Raw genomic sequence first — 17,226 nt, 5'->3', positions numbered from 1 at the left:
GGGCCCCCCTGCCCCCCGCCCGCCCGCCGCCGGGGAAGCTGGAAAGCCTGCTTGCGAGGCTTCACGTCCCGCGGTTCCGGCGCCTCTAGGTACGGGGCTCGGCCAAAAAGAGGGGGGACTCGGGGTCTCGCAGGGGCTGTTGCTGGGTCGGGTCTGTTGGCTCCGCAGGTACGCTGTGGATTTCGTGATTGACCAGCGCTGCTGGTTCGGGATGGTGGCTTTGGGTCTTTGGCATCTATTCGTGTGTAACGCATGGAGGTTTCGTTATGGCGGGCTGATAACGGGGGGCTTTATTCTTAATTTAACGTCTGTTGTTCCCCGTGTGACACTTTTTGTTCATGCTTTGCACCACAGTCGAAGCAGGTGTCAGCTGGATAAACGGTGCTGCAAAGTCCCGTTCAACGTGGGAAGGGGATCAGTGCTTGCGTGTTGCGCGTTGGTTGTGCAGCTAGCAGGGGAGCTGAAGCGTGTCAGAATGTCCCATATATTCATGGATGAACTCATATTATCCCCACTGTGAGGGCTGGAGAATATACTGATGGCAACTGAGGATCAAAGTGATGCAATGATTTGCTGCCAATCACATAGGAAGTATGTGATATCACTAAAAAATGAACGATAGCTCACAGCGTTAGTGACTACTGGTCTGGGCTGCTGTTAGCTGCAAAGGAGAGTAAACTAAGGGATAACAAGGTCTGGATCATGGTTATATGGATGTTGTCATCTCTTGGAAGCACATGATGGTAGCCAGTGTCTTGTGGCCTCTGAGAAACAAGTTAATTACTTCCTGAAGTTACCTGGAGTCCTGTTTGTCTGCTCTGAGCTTTATTTTTCTTTAAATACTTCAACACAGAAGCAAAACATTTCAAATTAAAGATTGGTGATGTAACGAGAAAGTAGCTCTTTCATCTGCTCTTTCTGTTGCTGGATGATTTAAAAAGTTAATGCCGTGTAAGTTACAACAGTGGGAGGAGTTCCGTGGTAAAGGTGTTTTGGTTAGCCCTTTAATGTATTTATAATACTTTAGCATTTAATAATCATCAGCAAAAAGCATTTTTTTAGAAAGGATTTAAAAGCATTGGTCAACAGATTTGAAGGCACAAACTGTCGGAGGGAGTAAAGCCAGTCCAGCGGCATGACTGAGCCTGCTGCTCTGCAGCACAGGAGCTGTCAGGTTTGTCCCGATCCCAAAATTTCTACTCTACTAGCTTCAACTGGAGTGTCTGTCTTGTTCCCTTGTGCGGGTACTGGCACCTGTGTGCTGGTGCAGTGAGCTAGTTCAGGAAGGTGATCCAGCTGAAAACTGATGTGCCATGGGACAGAGTGACCAGATAGCTCCTGAGCCTGGTTCACTGTTGCAATTGTCCGAGTGATGGGGCTGATGCAAGGGAACAGGCCTGGCTGCTGTGACTGTAGCAACTCCTGTTTAGATCCAGACACGCTGCTGTGGAACTTCATCCCAAGCCTGGACTTTAAGCTGGCATGCTTGCAGGAAGAAACAAGGCTTCCTGCCTCGCTCCTGCCCCCATGCTGCTCCCTTCCTTTCCTGGGCAGAGCTCTCCGAAGGGCGTGTTTCAAGAAAGCTGGATGCAGCTGTAAGGTGGTGTGGGTTTTTTTGTTTGGGTTATTTTTTTACACACGGTACCCGAAGTTCCACTCATCCAGTTGACTCCGCAGCTGCAAAAGTGCTTGGGCACCTGTGAAGGAGAGGGTGATGCACAGGCAGGAATGAGTACTTGTTGTTGGGAGAAGGTAGATTTGCTCCTCCTTTAACTCAGCTGGTTGGTGCTTGGTTCCAGGTGTTTGTCAAACTATAGCCTTGTGCTTCAGGCATGCAGTGTTTGACATGTGAAGTTTTTCTGCCAGATGTGTGTTTCCACACTGTGCTCAGTGTGCAGTTCTCCTAGTTTTGTCTGTGCAGTCATGCTGCAAACTGGATTGTTGAGCTGACTGTGGTTAAAAATAACTCCTTTTTATCTCACTGTTTGCTCGGGAACTTACAGTTAAGGACAGTAAAGAGACGGGAGTCGGGCAAGAAGTACAGAGTGGGGATTTTTTCATGCCAAAAATTACTCTAAAGCCAAAACTGGATAGTGTAACTACAGGCAGAGAAGAAACAAGAGAAACTAACCTTGCTGTGCCGAAGTCCTTGAATTTTACACGCTAGTGAGTGAACTTAAATCCCCAAGAATACCTCTTCATTTGATATGTCCATTGCTTTACAGTTTAATTGCTGTTGATTTACATATAACAGCATATTAGCTGGTATACTGTATTACATAGTTCAGAGGAAATCTGTGCTAACCAGCATCTATTGTGGCGTTATGTAAACATACACGCAAATGAGAGAATAAAAGTTTTACTCTACGCTGCCTTGTTAAAGTGAATGTTTCAGAGGGACCTTGTAGGTAATTTTTAATGTTTTTTCTTAATTGCATCTGTGGAGAAGCCTGTGGAAACTAAAATGGGAGTGTCCGAGACTGGAGCAAGATGTATCTAAGACGTATCTAGGTATGGAAAGTGTACCAAATTACCATGATCTCATCTGATTTTTAGGCGCGTGAGTCTGAGTCAGTATACTGACACAAGAGAGAGCAGATTCAAGCACCAGCAATTTTTCATGAGTTCAGATGATTCTTGAATGGGTTCATGTGACATCAGTAGGCTTAACGATTTAAAAGCCGTAACGCATTAGCTATGCAAATAGATGTGAAGCATCACTTAAATGTTTCTGGCTTCTCCTTCATGAAGTGAGTATCTCTGCAGTTCCTGTACCTGATCTGAAATAAACTATGCTTTTGGGGTGATACATTTCCAAGCATTCCCCATTAAAACCTTACTGTAGCTAGACCACTTGAGGGTTGTTGGAACTGTGATGTGTGTTGGAATTCCTCCTGCAGGTGTTATGTCACGATAAGCAATATTTCTTTTCACAATTACCACTGCTTTTTAATCTCTCCCCATTCCATATTTTTTCCTATTCCTCATGATTATTTTTTTTTTTTTTATATATCTTGCTGTACTTTTTTTGGGTATTTTGGTTTCAGCCAGTGCACAGCTGCCAACTCCATCTGCAAATTGGCCTTTCATCTTCAATATGTTAGAGGCCATACAGGAAATTTTAAAGGGCAGAAAGTGATACTGAATATTTGAGAACTCCGTTTAAAAAGGACATGCGTTTTCTGAAGTGCGCTTGTGCTTGTGAAAATAACATACATGTGAATGACCATTGTTTCAGCCTGGAATCTTTGACAGATGGTGAAAAAATGGCTAAATGAAAAGAATTAAGTTAAAAGCCATCCAGAATAGAATTAAATCTTAACCGTAAAGAGGCACATAGTACTATGGAGGACAAAACCTATAGAGAAAGATGGAATAACAGGTAGGCTTTTACAAGCAGGTCCTGCTAAATATGTTGTGTGGTACGTTTGGGCAGGGCTTATGTAGCTGTGTAGCATTCCTTTTCAGTGAGTTAGTTGTAACTAGAAGGCTGTTGAAACCAGTGATGTGTGTTAACATGGACAGGGCTGTCATGCCTATGGCAGGGTGTGTGACACGTTGGGACTGAGGGTTTCTGGCAGGGAGATGGATACGAGGAAGCCCTTAGCGTGTCTTTGGTCTGTGAGTTACAGCCATTGTTCTCTTGTCTCCATGATCACGTTTCAAGTGTCTTGCCATGAACTGGAATGGTTATAATGAGTCAAGTGCATTATTGTTCTTGAATTGGCGCCTCAGTTGTAACTGTACGTGGCTTCTCCCACAAGGTTTTAAGGATTATGAATGCTGATAACGAGCTTACCTAAGGTGGCATGATTTTTATGGCCTCAGCAGCATTTCTTTTGATTGTCCCTGGGGTAAGGCAGATCAGAAGTTGTAACCCATCAGTCCCTTGCAGGACTGTGGAGGTTTGTGAACTGTATCCAAGAATGAGATCCAGAATTTTCACCAGTGGTGTTATATCTTCTGAAGAAGTATTCTATTCCTTCTTCACCTATTTCCCCCTGGGAATTTTAAGGATTACTAGACAATGCTGTTATTTCTGCTTCAGAAGATGAGATCGGTAATTCCTGCACTGATGGGTGCTGGTGGTGAGCTTGACAGGTAAAGGTGGTGGTATCACTGTATCGTCTCTTCATTCTGATCTGTCGTGATACCATGAGGAGGGTGCCACAACTCTTTCTATGTCACTAATTTTGTTCTTTCATTGAGAAACCTGGATATTAAGTGTGGCCAGGATTACTATTGCCCAGCTGGCCATTTCTGCTTCCTTAATGAAGTATCAGCACAGTAGTGATATTGGAAAAGTGTCCTTCTGTATGTTAATAACTATAGTTCTTTAATATGCATACTTAAACTGACATAAGTAGCTGGAAAAACAGCAGACTATTATCTTGAAAATAAAATAAAAACTCTGATTAAAAGCAGCGGTTCCTAATCTATGAGCTGTATTCTGCTTGCTGGACTCGGAGCACAGGAAATGTGCTAAAGCCCAGCCGTCTGCTAACCTCTCCATTATGAAGCACAGGAGTTGAACTGGCTTCTTGGGAGCACAACAGAGACAGTGGATGAGATTACTTTTTTTCTTGGAGAAGACCCCCACCTGTTCCTGGTTAAATTGGTGTTGATTGCACTCGCTTCCTCAGACTCTGCCCCTGCTTAGACTCTTCCTCCCTGCGCTGTCTTACTTCTTTGAAATCTTTGGAATGGGCAACACCCTTTTTCAGTGCCATTCTTAGACCTGCAGTGAAATAAGTTCATGTTCTCTTCTCAGTTCCTTAATTTTTTGGTAGTTATGTTCTTTTTCACTTTGGTTATTATAATGCAGTAGCATTTCTGTGAAACATTTCGATCTTCTTGTAAGAGTTGCACAAAAAATTTAAAATGCCTGTATGTGCAATAGAAAGGCACTTAAAGTTCATGATAATCTGTAAAACAGAAAAATATATTTCAAATAAAAAGGAAATTGTCATATCTTATCTGTAGGAGCTACTATTATAAAACACTGTGCAATGAAGAGCATTCATTTAATATAAATGAGAAAAATTGTAGTCTGGTGTGGGAATTATGCCTTGGTTGATAAGGAAGGAGAATGAATTGATTTGCTATGAAGTGCTTTGTTCTGTAAGTCACTGGTAAAACTAAAGAGAATTAATAAAGATGACATCTTGCACTACGATAATTAGGAAAAGTTGTTTGAATGAATAGGTGAAGTCATGCAGTCTAGCTGCTTCTGTGTTTTTTAATTTGGGTGTGGTTTAATGAAATCTTAATACAGGAACCTTCAGGATTTTGCGAGCAACTGCTTTGTGTGTAACTGAGAAAATCCATTTTCTCTCTGAGCAGCCAAAACCAACAGCACTATTAGAGAGTCCCATTTCTGAAAAACACTGGAAGTATTTCCCTGTGGTAGCTACTTACTGTAGCTGAAGCCTTTTTGCATCAGCCAGTTAGTGTTCCTCAGTCCACAGGGCTTTAGAGTCTTCCCTGGCACAGCTGGTGTTATGCACAGTTTCAGACCTGGAATCTCCGGCTTCCTAACCTAAAGAATCCAGGATCAAATTTTGATTCAACCGAAGCTGAGGAAGAGAGTGGCTGGTGTCCTTGTGCTGCCAATGATAAGCATAAATGAGTAGGGAAGGAATAAGTAGGTAAAAAGATTATTTGGCATTAAGTCAAACTGATGTATTTTGGAATTGCCAGTGAGAATTTTACAGTTCTTAAGTTTGCTGCTTGCGTGACATCATCTGGGGTTGTTGCATCTTTTTCAGAATATGCGTGATCTTCGGACCATCCCCCAAAACCTGGGAAAATCTTGACTTGAATGCTATGATTATTCTGTTACGATTGCCATTTGCTGTCCTGAAATGTTTTACTTCAGGTGCTAGAAGGCATTGTGTATCAGCCTGGGTGAATGCTTGGCCTTGCACAGCTAATGATGAGTAATTTTGACCATGTTGATTCAAGCGTTTGTCAACAAAGCACTATATTTTTTAATGTGTCGTTATACACAATAAATCTATGCCCCCTCCTTGGAGGGGTCCTAACTTCATTTAAAAAGTTGTGTACCCCAATGTCGAGGTTCAGTGTTACTGCATATGGGCAATTATTTGAATAGGACAGCAACAGTAATTGCTGCTATCAGTTGTTTGAGTTTGGGGGGCTGCAGTTGCGTGCTGGCTCTGAACCTGATTTAAAAATTAAATGTAAGAGACAAGGGAAAGGACACGGGCATTAATAGCATTGAAAAAGCAATGGGTGAACTCAGTCTCTTTTGGTTTTGCTTGGGTTTTTTTCCTTGATTGGCACGTGTGTAGTTTGGAAAGGACAGTGGTCCCGATGCTTTGTGGCAAGATTGTGCATGTTCCACGCCTAGAGGCTGAGAGAAAGCCCTTCTCTCCTCCTGCTTGTCATGTGCATTTATTCTGGTAATGATTTACTCTGGGCAAAGTATGCTGCTCATAACTTAGCAAATATAAAGGACTAATCTCAACGATTTACAAAGATAATGGGGAGTAACTGGATTTGACTGTGGCCGTGTCTACAAAGTTCTATATGTTTTCAGGTTCAAAGGTTTAAAGAGCATGCTCCTTAGTGATTGTAAGAAATGGATGCAGCTGAAAGCCAGAGAAATGCAGGTGGTCCTCTGGTGTGACCCATCTGCTTGGTTAGGCCATTTGGACTTTCCCTTGCACTTGACAGTTTTTGCTGCACTGGTGGAGGTGTGGTTATCATGACAGATCTTCTTACACTGTCGTCTTTAGTTTTTACTTATGGTTTGCAACCTCTTATTTTCTTACTTTCCCCTGTTTCCTCCTTTCTGACTTCTGTCTGACATTTTTCTTTTTCCTCCCCATCTTCCCTGCTTTGCCTGTGTGCACAGGATGGATTTCAAGATCTCCCGCAGTGGAGGAAGAAGCTGCTCTTCCCTGTGGTGCTAAAAGGAGTTAATCTAAAAGAGGCTTCCCAGCATGTTCATGCAACAGCATGTTGGTGATAAACAGGCTGCTGATCTGGTGTGGTCAAAGTTTGTCTCCCTACTAGTAAGGTAGGAGAGTGAGAATTATAAATTCTGCAGGTCGGCTTGGTGCTGAACTACTCATCCTTGCGTTTTGCTATGAAAACACACGGTGCACTTTCCCTCTTCCCATTCCAGCTGCCTTACAAGCACTGAAGAGAAAAAAGAGATACGAGAAACAGTTGAGTCAAATTGATGGGACGCTTTCGACCATTGAGTTCCAGAGAGAGGCATTGGAAAATTCCCACACCAACACAGAAGTGCTCAAGAATATGGGTTATGCTGCACAAGCCATGAAAAAAGTACATGAAAATATGTAAGTGCTTTCTGATAGCTTTCAAGTTGAGCTTACTTTCAAACTATTTCATCACTACGGACTATTGTATCAAGTCAGCCAGTTTTGACTTCATTTTTGGTTCAGGCTTTTAATGTCAGGAATGCTGTTGGTGCTGTAGTGTAATATTTGGCAGAAAAATATCTTTTCTTAACAGCAAGCCTAGAAAGAAGTCCACTCAGCTAGAGAGATCTGTGCGGTACCTGTTTTTTTTTTTTTAGTCTGCCTTTGTTTTTTCCAGAAGAAAACTTGGTTAAAGAAACTAAGTGGACCCTTTTCCTCAAAGTCCATAAGCTGGACTGTGTGATTCAAAGTACTAATTAGACCTGAATAAAAGAGAGGGTATTTTTTTTTTGTCTGTGTAGTGTTTTTATATGCCCTATATTGTTTCATGAGGCGTTTTCCTGCCTGAATAAACAGAGTTAAATCAGAAAGATCGTTCTGGGAGAAGTAAACAGGAACTGAAACAATAATGAAGTTAACAATAAGGGGAAGCTTTTAAATGGGTTATAGTCCTGTTAAGTTCCCCCCAGTTCTGGTGAAAGCTTAACATCAAAAAAGATCCATCTGTAAAGATGCTGACTTTGGGAAGGAGATGGGATCTGCCCAGGGGATGTGACTGTCTGCTGGCCGAGGTATGAGAAGCACAGAGAGGGAGAGAGGCACAGACTGCTGCAGTTTGACTTTTGTTATAGTCCCAAAGTGGAAGAAATTGGACTGGCTAAAACACACAGAAGCTTGCCAGGAAACATTAAAGTGAGGGAAATTATTCCCTGTGGGTTCTGCTGTTTATACAGCCATGGGCATAAAAAGAAAACAGGGTCTGCTGAAGTTTTTATGAGTCTGTTCCATAGGATTTGAATGATACATCTTTAAGAAATGTTTCCATGTTATCTTGCCAGGGACTTGAACAAAATTGATGATTTGATGCAGGATATCACTGAACAGCAAGATGTTGCCCAGGAAATTTCAGACGCTATTTCAAACCGAGCCGGCTTTGGTGATGAGTTTGATGAGGTTAGTACTTCAGAACTGTGAGTTTTAGCTGTTAAATGACTCCATAGTTATTTTGTTGTGGGGTGGCTTTTTCCAGTGGTTTCTTTCTCAAAAGGTATGGACGTGAAATTCCTTGGTTCTAGCTTACCCTATCTAGGACATTTTTATAATTTTTTGCATATGTATAAAAAATAAATTAAAATTAATATATATAATAAATATCTATGTAAAGCATTAAAATATTTTTATTTATATATAAATTTTAAGAAAGGTGATTTTTAACTGCAGGCCTGTACTTCTTATTCTAATTTGTACCATGGAAAAGGAGGAGGTCACTAAAACATGTAATTTGTATTGCTCTAAGTGGACACTGAAACATACAATTTTTTTGTGCTCCAAATAGACATCCGTTTGACTAAGTGCATGTTCCTATGCCATGAACAGGCTGCTGTTTGCAATTCTGAATATTTGGACCACTTTTTAAAGGTCTTTTTGGTGTTTGGAGATGCAGGTCCTTTCCCTGTTTTCCAGATTTTCTACAGAAGTAGATCCATTAGGTAGAAGTAATTCCTGTTGGAGGCAATAAGGTTTCTTCCTTGAGCTCTTTTCTTTGAAACCCCCACAAGGCACTTCGGACCTTCTGAAAATTTGTTGCAATAGCTTTCACCCAGTGTCCCTGGACTTGATTTTGTATACCTAAGCAGGACATTACTTATTTTGGATCCAACCATGGTTGAGGACTCAGGGGTCAAATATACTCAAAATTCTTGCAGTCTGTGGAATGCAGAGCTGAGGATCAGGCTCAGTATCACAACCAGTTTGGTTTTGGTTTTTAACTATGTTCTAAAATGACCAAGCACTAAGGATCTTTTGAAGAATGTCCTAAAAAAATCAAACAGTTCACACTCTCCCCAACTAATTTGTTCCTACATGCCCAAATGGACAACAAAAACCCATATGCTCTATCATATTTGCTTGACTGGGGGGGAGGGGAGGTTTCATTCAACAGTTATCAGTTGTTGAAAATAGTAATGATTTTTTTGTGTTTTGTTCCCATTACCTGCTTTCCTATTTTTTTCATTTTGAATGTAAATAGACTTTGCAAGAAACATTTAATTGATACTGGCACAGGGAATGGGATTTGCCCTGTGTAAACTGGGCTTCAAACAAGTGAAAAACTTACTGCCATCCCAAACAGTTATATAGTGTCACTTGGCTTTCATCAGTGCTTAACTTCTAGGAGTCTAGACTTAGTAAGCATGTTGTAGATTAAGACAGGCTAGTCTAAGTTGATGGGCATGTTTCCTGTTCTGGGAAAATAAGCCACTGTCACATGGGGTATCATTGTACCAGCACCTGCCTTTGCACAGGAGCCTAATACAGCGCTTGTCCAGTAACTGGGAAACCTGGTTTGCAGGCCACTTTAAGAGTGCTAGAGTCAGTGACCTAATTGCTGGGTTATGAGGTGATTTGTCTTGGAGGATGATACATAATTTTTTGAAGGACATTATGACCACACATTTGGATTTCCTTTTTGCATGTGTGTCATGGGTGTAAAGAGATCATGGAAGCATGTAATTTCTACTGCTCCAGATAGACACAAAAACATAAGGGTTCTTTGTCCCTGGGTTGACACGGTGTATGTCATGAAGAATGCAAAAAAGCTCTGTCCTACCTGAGTAGGATGCTCACTGGGAGGGGTGATCCTTGCTTGGAGGCCTGTTGTTTCTGATAATCAAATGTGAAATACACACATTCCAGTGGACAAAGCCTGGAACCTGAGCGTTCACATGATATCTTCCCTCTGCTCTCTTTTTGGCTTAGGTTCAAGAGGAGAAAGGGGATTTGTTACAGCTATTGCAATACTCCATAGCCTAGTTGTAGAGCAGTTCCTGAGTTGTGGGAAATACAAGTTAAATCCATGCTTGAGGATGAGAAGAACTTAACACTTAAGTGTCCCACCTGGAAAGCAGATGTTCCAGCCATTACATTATTATGTTAAAGGTGTAGGGTTCATGATCACTGTTTCCTTTACCCCCCTTTTTTTTTCTTTCTTTTTTTTTTTTTTTTTTAAAGAGAGCCTGCAATGGCTGACACTACCTCTTAATTGTTTACTTGTTCATCAGAGGTTGGAAAAGACTAAATTGGTGTGGGAGAGGGTTAGATGACCATCTAGAGGTCTTCAGAAATACCTGTTTCCATTGACTTTATAACAACTTGGACACTAACTTTCCAAGAAGCTTGTATTCACAGCACTGACTGAGGCACTTTAAGTGCAGACACATTTGCACGTCAGCTAAATGCCTAAGTTAGACATGGGGCCTCAACTTGCACATTTCCTTGAGAGATCAGCTGTGACTTGAACATCATCAGGTGTAGATCTGATGCTGAAATTTTTAGATTATATCCTAGGATTTGCACTGTGAACTAAGTCAGGTAGGCAAACTGCAGCCTTTTTTTTGGCCTTACTTACTTCCATGATGGTGATAAGTAAGGTATAAATGGGTAGGCAAAGCCCATTTCAATACCTAGTAATCTCACTTTGCTACAGCCAGTTTTTCCCCGACCACTTTTGCCCATTGTTTCTTTCTAAAACGTTTTATCAACGTGGCAAAGGTCCATTTCTCTGCAAATATATATTATTTAGCTTCCTTTATTTGGGAAACTCAGCCAAGGAATAAGTCTTTGGCTTTTTTAAAAAGTGTATAGCCTTTTTATTTTTAGTATTATTCAAGTGGATTAGATCATTTGTCCAAATCAGCTTTTGCAGCTAAAAGCTCAAGAGTGTTATGTGCTTCGAGAGTGAGTAACAGGACCCAGGAGGACAGCTCTGATTCCAGTGCTGCTTTGAAATCATATATAACCCTGGACTTTGTGGTAGGGCTGAAGCATAATGTTTAATGACAGTCTGTCTTATAACCAGTGCAAGCTGTTTGCTTTTTAAAATGGGAGAAATCGCACATTAAAATTAGGATCCATTAAAGAGTACAGGCTCTAGATTTGGAACAAACCTGAGGATGGCAGAGGGACCTTTTTTTTTTTTCTGTGTTTGCCTTTTTGACAAGTATTACACTGCCATCAGTTTTCTTTCTGATTTTATTCGTTGTTCTGTTTCTAACTTCCGTTGTCCTTCTTTCAACTTTCAATTAAGGTTTATTGTTATCGTCCACATTTAGTAAAAATTATACTTGTGATATGCCGTTTTTTGATACTCGTTTTCATGTGTAAACTGTTCTTTCAGTAGTGCTTTGCTTCGCGGTGGTAAAATGTGCCCTTGCTTGAGATCACTTTCAGGACAATGAATTTGTAAATAATGTTTTTCTTGAATTTAGGATGAGTTGATGGCAGAACTAGAAGAACTGGAGCAAGAAGAATTGAACAAGGGAATGAGAGATGTCAGGTTGCCAAGTGTTCCGTCCACATCGCTGCCTTCTCGCCCTGGTAAACTGCCTGCCTGCCATTTTACATTTCTCATTATTAAGCTGTGCTGTGAGAAGGAGGAGAAGAAGAGAGAGTTCCAGATATGTATTTAACTCTGTGTTAACTTTTAAAGTATTATAGATTCCTTTTCCTGTTTATCAGAAAAAGCAGAGTGGAATTCTGGTTTGCTGTATGAAAGAATTTAGGACAAATTCTCAGTAGATTTTGGGGAGAAACTTGGGGAACTTGACCTTGCACATATGCTGATGCATTTCCTTCTGACATGTAGTGAGATCACTTAGGAATGGGAAGACTTTTTTTTTTTTTTTCTTTTTGGCAATTAAATCCTTAGTCTTTTTAATTAGAGTCTGACCTAGAGTCAAAATGTTTGTGTCACATAGATCCAGCTTTGTAGGTTTGTAGTGGTTTGATATTTACCACTGGTATTTTAATTAGAAATGAAAGAGGCATCAGGAAATACACATATAAAGAAATATTATCATTCCTTTGCTTTCTTTCTACAGAACAGACTTATTCCTGGTATTAAGCAGTAGTCTTGTTTTTCTGTAGTTCTGCCCTGTTCATTTTGAATTAAGCCAGAGACAATCAACTTTTGCTATACTTTTCACTGTGTCCCTGGTTGTCTTCTCTCAGCTGAAGGACTTGCTGTGTACTGATGCTGGTAGAAGAGTAGAAATACTTGATGATAAAGACAGCACACAAGTGACACATGCCATTTGTGGTGCATTCTGTCGCAACACAGGTTACCTAGACCAGCTCAGCTCAGAGACTCTTAGGTGTGTTTTGGCAGACAGCACTTAAATCCTGAGAAGCAGTTTAAAATGTTCAAACTGGGATTGTGACCTCATCTACTGAAGTCAATTGCAGAACAGCTAGTGGAGGGCAGAAAGGATTTAGGAAAACCCAGTGCAAATTGCACTCTGGGCATTTATGGCTTGTTCATACATCCCCTTCCAGATCCAGCTGTTCCAGTTGACATTTTTATTAAACCCAGGCCATCTCTGCGTGCTTCTCACTATCTTAATTTGCTGCTTCATCTGTCTGTATGGCCGCTTCAGGCAAAATCAGCTTGTTACAATTATATAGTTTAAGGCCTTGCAAAACAGTCTTTTCTGAAACTCGGTGCTTATTGTTACTCAGCAATAGCAAAATAAGAACAGTTAATGGTTCTATAATGCTCTTAATTGGAGATGCGTGTTACCCTCCTGATTTTAGAGGTGAGGTAACTGAGATGGAGCGAGGCATAGTGACCTCCCCCAGTCGCACAGTGAGCCAGTGGCACTTGCAGAGTAGGGACTGGACCCCTGGTCTCCCATGTCCTTCTCCCACCATTAGTCCATGAAGGTGGTAGTTGCAGCCTCTCTCAAGATGGTGGCTCCTGGCTGTACGGCCACCACAGGCAGGAGCCAACTGGCTGCTGTAAACATACACCCAAGGGTACTTACCCAGTAACCCTGTTCCACTGATGTTTGGAGGAATGCAAATCCTGACATGCACAGCCCACAGATGGAGACAGCTTGAGGTTGAACCTGGGCTGTAGGGCATCCAGTTTGTGGGTCAGTGAATGAAGACTATTTGGGTGAAGTTTTAGCTCAGCTAATGCAAAAGATGTGTGATAGAAGATTTGGGTAAAAAAAAGAGAAAGTGTGTGTGGTACAGAGCTGGGGATTGCTGTTACTGCGATCACAGCAGTTAACTGGTGTCACCTGAGCAAAGTAAGTTCAGGAATTTCTTTCTCCCTTTTGATAAATGACACCTCTCATTAAAATGGGGTGAGCCCATTTGGAGGCTGGACCTGCACATGTGGAATCTTTCAGCACTATTTGGGAAGGCAGCAGGATGCACAGCCAAACAGGTCACTCGTGCCTGCTCAAAGTGGCGGTGAGAGAACTGGCAGCATTCTTGTGGACGCTTGCTCTCTATAACAGCTTTTAGATATTAAATGTATTTTCTGTGGGAATCTTTCAGTAGGAGTTACATCAGACCTATATTGTTAACCTCAGGGTTTTATGGTGGGGCAAAACAGTCACATCTCCTATCAGCTTTATTACTGCATTACCTATGTTTAGCTTGCTACTCAGTAAATTGATCTGAGGTCTTCAGAGTGAAAAGTACTATGCATGGCCTCACGCTAACAAATAAAAAGGTTCTGACTGTTACATTAGTTGATGGTTATTCTTAATCTCTTTCTCTGCAGCATCGACCAGGAAGAGAGCAGAGGATGAAGATGAAATGAAGCAGCTGGCTGCCTGGGCTTCATAAGAGCATGGTCTTTTTATAACACTGAACATTAGAGCTGTAATGCTGTTTTATAACCATACCGATTTAGTGTGGTTGCATTTTGTACAGGCTGGGGTTTTTTTATGGCCAATCTTGCTAAGAATAGTGTTACTGCTGTATTACAAAACTAGTTTAAAAACAAACAAACAAAAAATGCAATAGTTGCCAAAACCTGCAAGCATCAAAGTTTTTTTTCAGCCTTGACCCAAGATTTGTTTTGTTATTAGTAGCAGTTTTTATTAGGTAATGCCTTACCATATCTTGCTCGTTTGTAAAACCTGTGTGTCTCACTTATGCACACTGCTGGATTCATTGTTGAAATGAAGAAGTTCAATAAGTCATCAAGGCCCCATCCTAGAGGGTTGCTTCGTTCAGACTATTTGAATTATTAGCAAAACAGCTTTATACATGTCCTGACTTGCAAGTTCCTTTTAGTCCAAGAGCTAGTAGCCATTCACTTGGGCATGGAGATTTAAACAGTCTGCCTGGAGCAACTTCTGGTGCCCTAGATATGAAAGGTAGACTCTGAAGTTGGATAGGTTTTTTATTTGTTTGTTTTGTTTTAAACTTTGGCCAGAATATCCCATGCATGTCTATAGGTCAACTTGAATCATATTTTGAACTGTTTCCAACTCTGTTCAAGAACAGTCTTATAGTGATTTTACAGGGGAAAATGAAATGTCCAAGTTCTTATAGATCCCTGACAAACAAACTGATTTCTGTTAACCCTGTCACAAATCCAGAAGAGATTTGACTTTCCTGGGGTGTTTTCCTCCACTGTGTCTTTCTAGGGTGAGTCTTTACTTTGTGTGATAATACCCATCCTCAAAGGAATTAATTGTACAATTTCAAAATAATTTTAATTTCTGAACATTTGGTTCTTTTCTCTTGTTCAGTTTCTGAACAGAAATAATGTCAGTGTGTTGTATTTGAAATGCCTTTCTAACCCTGGTTAAAAGCTGATTCTGAATTACTTGTCAAGTTGACATGTTACTGTCCGACTGACAGCTTTTTACCTTAAGGAACAGATGCCACTCTGGGTGCTAAACTACTACATAGATAGAGAAATTACTGTTCAAATACAAACCAAAAATTAAATAGGCTGCTTTGTACTAACGCATTTTATTAAACAAGACTTAAGGTCTATGCTAGTAGCCTGCTGTCAGTCACAAGGAAATAGTGAAACACTGGAGTTCCTAGGGATGTGGGAAGCAGAGTCACATTGATCTAGATTTTTTATTTTCGAATTAATTTAAATTTACTGATGATTGAACCACTTGGGGAATAGTGGGAGACTTGGTTTCTATAGATCTATAGAGGCAGAAGACTGACCCCTTCTCCTGTGGGCTTTAGCCTGTGATTTGCTGGGTGTTTGGCTTCTATAGGCTACAATACGCTTCAGCTTATTGAATTTTAGGCTAAGCGTAAGCTAATGCATGTTTCTGGACATGGCGTGCTCAGAACCTTTCAAGTTGAATTCCATGGATGAAGCCCAAAATTTACAAACCCTCTGGAGAGATTCAGTTTTTCAGGACTTCTTCATTCTCTGTAGTGGGATTTCTTTTGGATTGCATCCATTGGAAAGGAAAATCAAGCCTTGCCACTTCACTTTGGATAAATTTCCTACTGGAAAAAACTGTGTGTTAATTGCGTCCCAGAGTTTGGAGGTACCAGGAAAATTGTCCCTTTCTGTTGAGCAGAGAAAACCTGAAACTATTCAATTTTTGTTTTAAAAACAAACAAAAAAAATATTGAAGAACTGCCTTAAATTTAAAAATACATTTTGAACTCTCAGTAGGAAATCTAACAAAATGTTTCTTGGTTTTAATGCTTGCTGAAATTCAGGATGAGATGCCAGATGAAAGCAGGTGTATTTAATAAAATAGCAAATCTTCTGAGTTATTCAGAATCCATTTGCTAATCCATTTGGCTGGCATCCTGTTTTCAAGGTATACAGTCCGTGCAAGTCTCTGAATTGGGTACAGAAAGCGTCAGCGTACAGTTGATTGCACCACCATGTGAGGCTGGCCGTGTGCTTGTGGACACATCTGGTATTTCTGAATGTGAGGCCTTGCCAACGTAGTCCTGTGCTTAGCTTGGAAAAGCTGGCTTCCAGCATCTGTTCTTGGTCGAATTAGTAGTTTTCCAATACTTGGCACTTACATAGCACTTAGCGTATTTACAGTACTCTACAACCTAACCAAAATAGGTCTCTCAGCTTCCAGTTTGAAACTAAAGTGGTTTTCAGTCTGCTTTGGAAAACGTGGACCTGCTGGTTTTGTGCAAGAACTTTCTATGTGAACACCCTTCAGGGGAAAAAGAAATCCTAGGGAAAGTCTCCTTTGCAAGCTAGCATCTGACCTCCAGCAATGTTTTGGCCACATGTTGATTCTGGGAAGCCTCTGGTGTCTTCAGCTTACTGATTTCAGACCAGGCACTTTAGGAACAAAATCTGTGAAGGGTGAAGTAAAGAAACTGCAGTCATTTGGGTGAGCTTCTCTAAAAGCTTGTGAGTAGTGGCTGGTGATTCTGCAGGGCAGAGTTACATACCAGTTTGCAGGCTAGGACGCGTGTGGTTGGTGAAGCTATACTCACAGACACTATAGTCATGTACACAAACCAGAACACAGTATGGACCTCCAGAGCTGGAGTGCTTGTTGCCATATTTGTTTGGGAGACAGTAGGTGACTGGTTTTCTTCAAAAGCAAAGGGGTCCTAGGGATTTAATTCAGCTGAGGAAGTGGCTCTTCCCTGTGTAAATTCAGATGACACTGGGACAAATGGCTCTTCCTTTTTTGAACATATGCCTCTCTTCATGCCAAGATGGTGTTTGTTTAGTGTGTAAGCAGACGAGAGTGAACAGTGTTGAGGTGTTACTGTAAATGTACTCTCTATTAACTGGAACATATTTTACAAGAGGACTGTGGCAGCAGATGGTGCACTACAGCTGACTTCCTTTCACGTTTCTTATTTATTTTGAGAATGTTTCCTTCTCTTAACAGGCTTGGGCATTTCTAATCTGGGTGGCTTTAAAATGGGGAAATATATATTAATAAAAAGTAAAAAGAATTAATATATATGCTGTAAATAAATGTTTTGGTGTCATATTTGTTATCTGATTGTATTAAATTTATTTTCCTATCAGGCAAAACTGTAAGTG

At 40.9% G+C, this 17,226-nt stretch overlaps 2 protein-coding genes across 2 annotated transcripts in view; one reads left to right on the top strand and one right to left on the bottom strand.

The window, feature by feature from the left end:
- ZFAND1 (zinc finger AN1-type containing 1) overlaps positions 1–254 on the bottom strand; it is a 16,441-nt gene extending 16,187 nt beyond the window's left edge. The window contains exon 1 of the mRNA XM_035890083.1: positions 66–254. Coding sequence (XP_035745976.1) covers positions 66–254 — 189 coding nt within the window. The remainder of the gene's footprint in view (positions 1–65) is intronic.
- Positions 255–1,135: 881 nt separating this feature from the next.
- On the top strand, positions 1,136–15,762 carry CHMP4C (charged multivesicular body protein 4C). The gene is made up of 5 exons (XM_035890082.1): positions 1,136–1,244; positions 7,154–7,331; positions 8,252–8,366; positions 11,678–11,786; positions 13,984–15,762. The coding sequence occupies exons 1-5, from the start codon at positions 1,136–1,138 to the stop codon at positions 14,046–14,048; spliced, it is 576 nt and encodes a 191-aa protein (XP_035745975.1). The 3' UTR covers positions 14,049–15,762.
- Positions 15,763–17,226: the final 1,464 nt, after the last annotated feature.

Source organism: Egretta garzetta, unplaced genomic scaffold (assembly GCF_000687185.1).
Source record: "Egretta garzetta isolate BGI_Z169 unplaced genomic scaffold, ASM68718v1 scaffold251, whole genome shotgun sequence".
Classification (NCBI taxonomy): Eukaryota; Metazoa; Chordata; class Aves; order Pelecaniformes; family Ardeidae; genus Egretta; species Egretta garzetta.
Note: the sequence above shows the minus strand (reverse complement) of the source record. Positions and strands in the feature narration are given on the sequence as shown.

Excerpts from the sequence above, each read along its gene's own strand:
- CHMP4C (XM_035890082.1), top strand. The coding sequence starts at position 1,136 with ATGACTGAGCCTGCTGCTCTGCAGCACAGGAGCTGTCAGGTTTGTCCC. Across the intron at positions 7,332-8,251 it reads AAAAAAGTACATGAAAATAT|GGACTTGAACAAAATTGATG; the intron begins GTAAGTGCTTTC and ends TTATCTTGCCAG. Across the intron at positions 8,367-11,677 it reads TTGGTGATGAGTTTGATGAG|GATGAGTTGATGGCAGAACT; the intron begins GTTAGTACTTCA and ends TCTTGAATTTAG.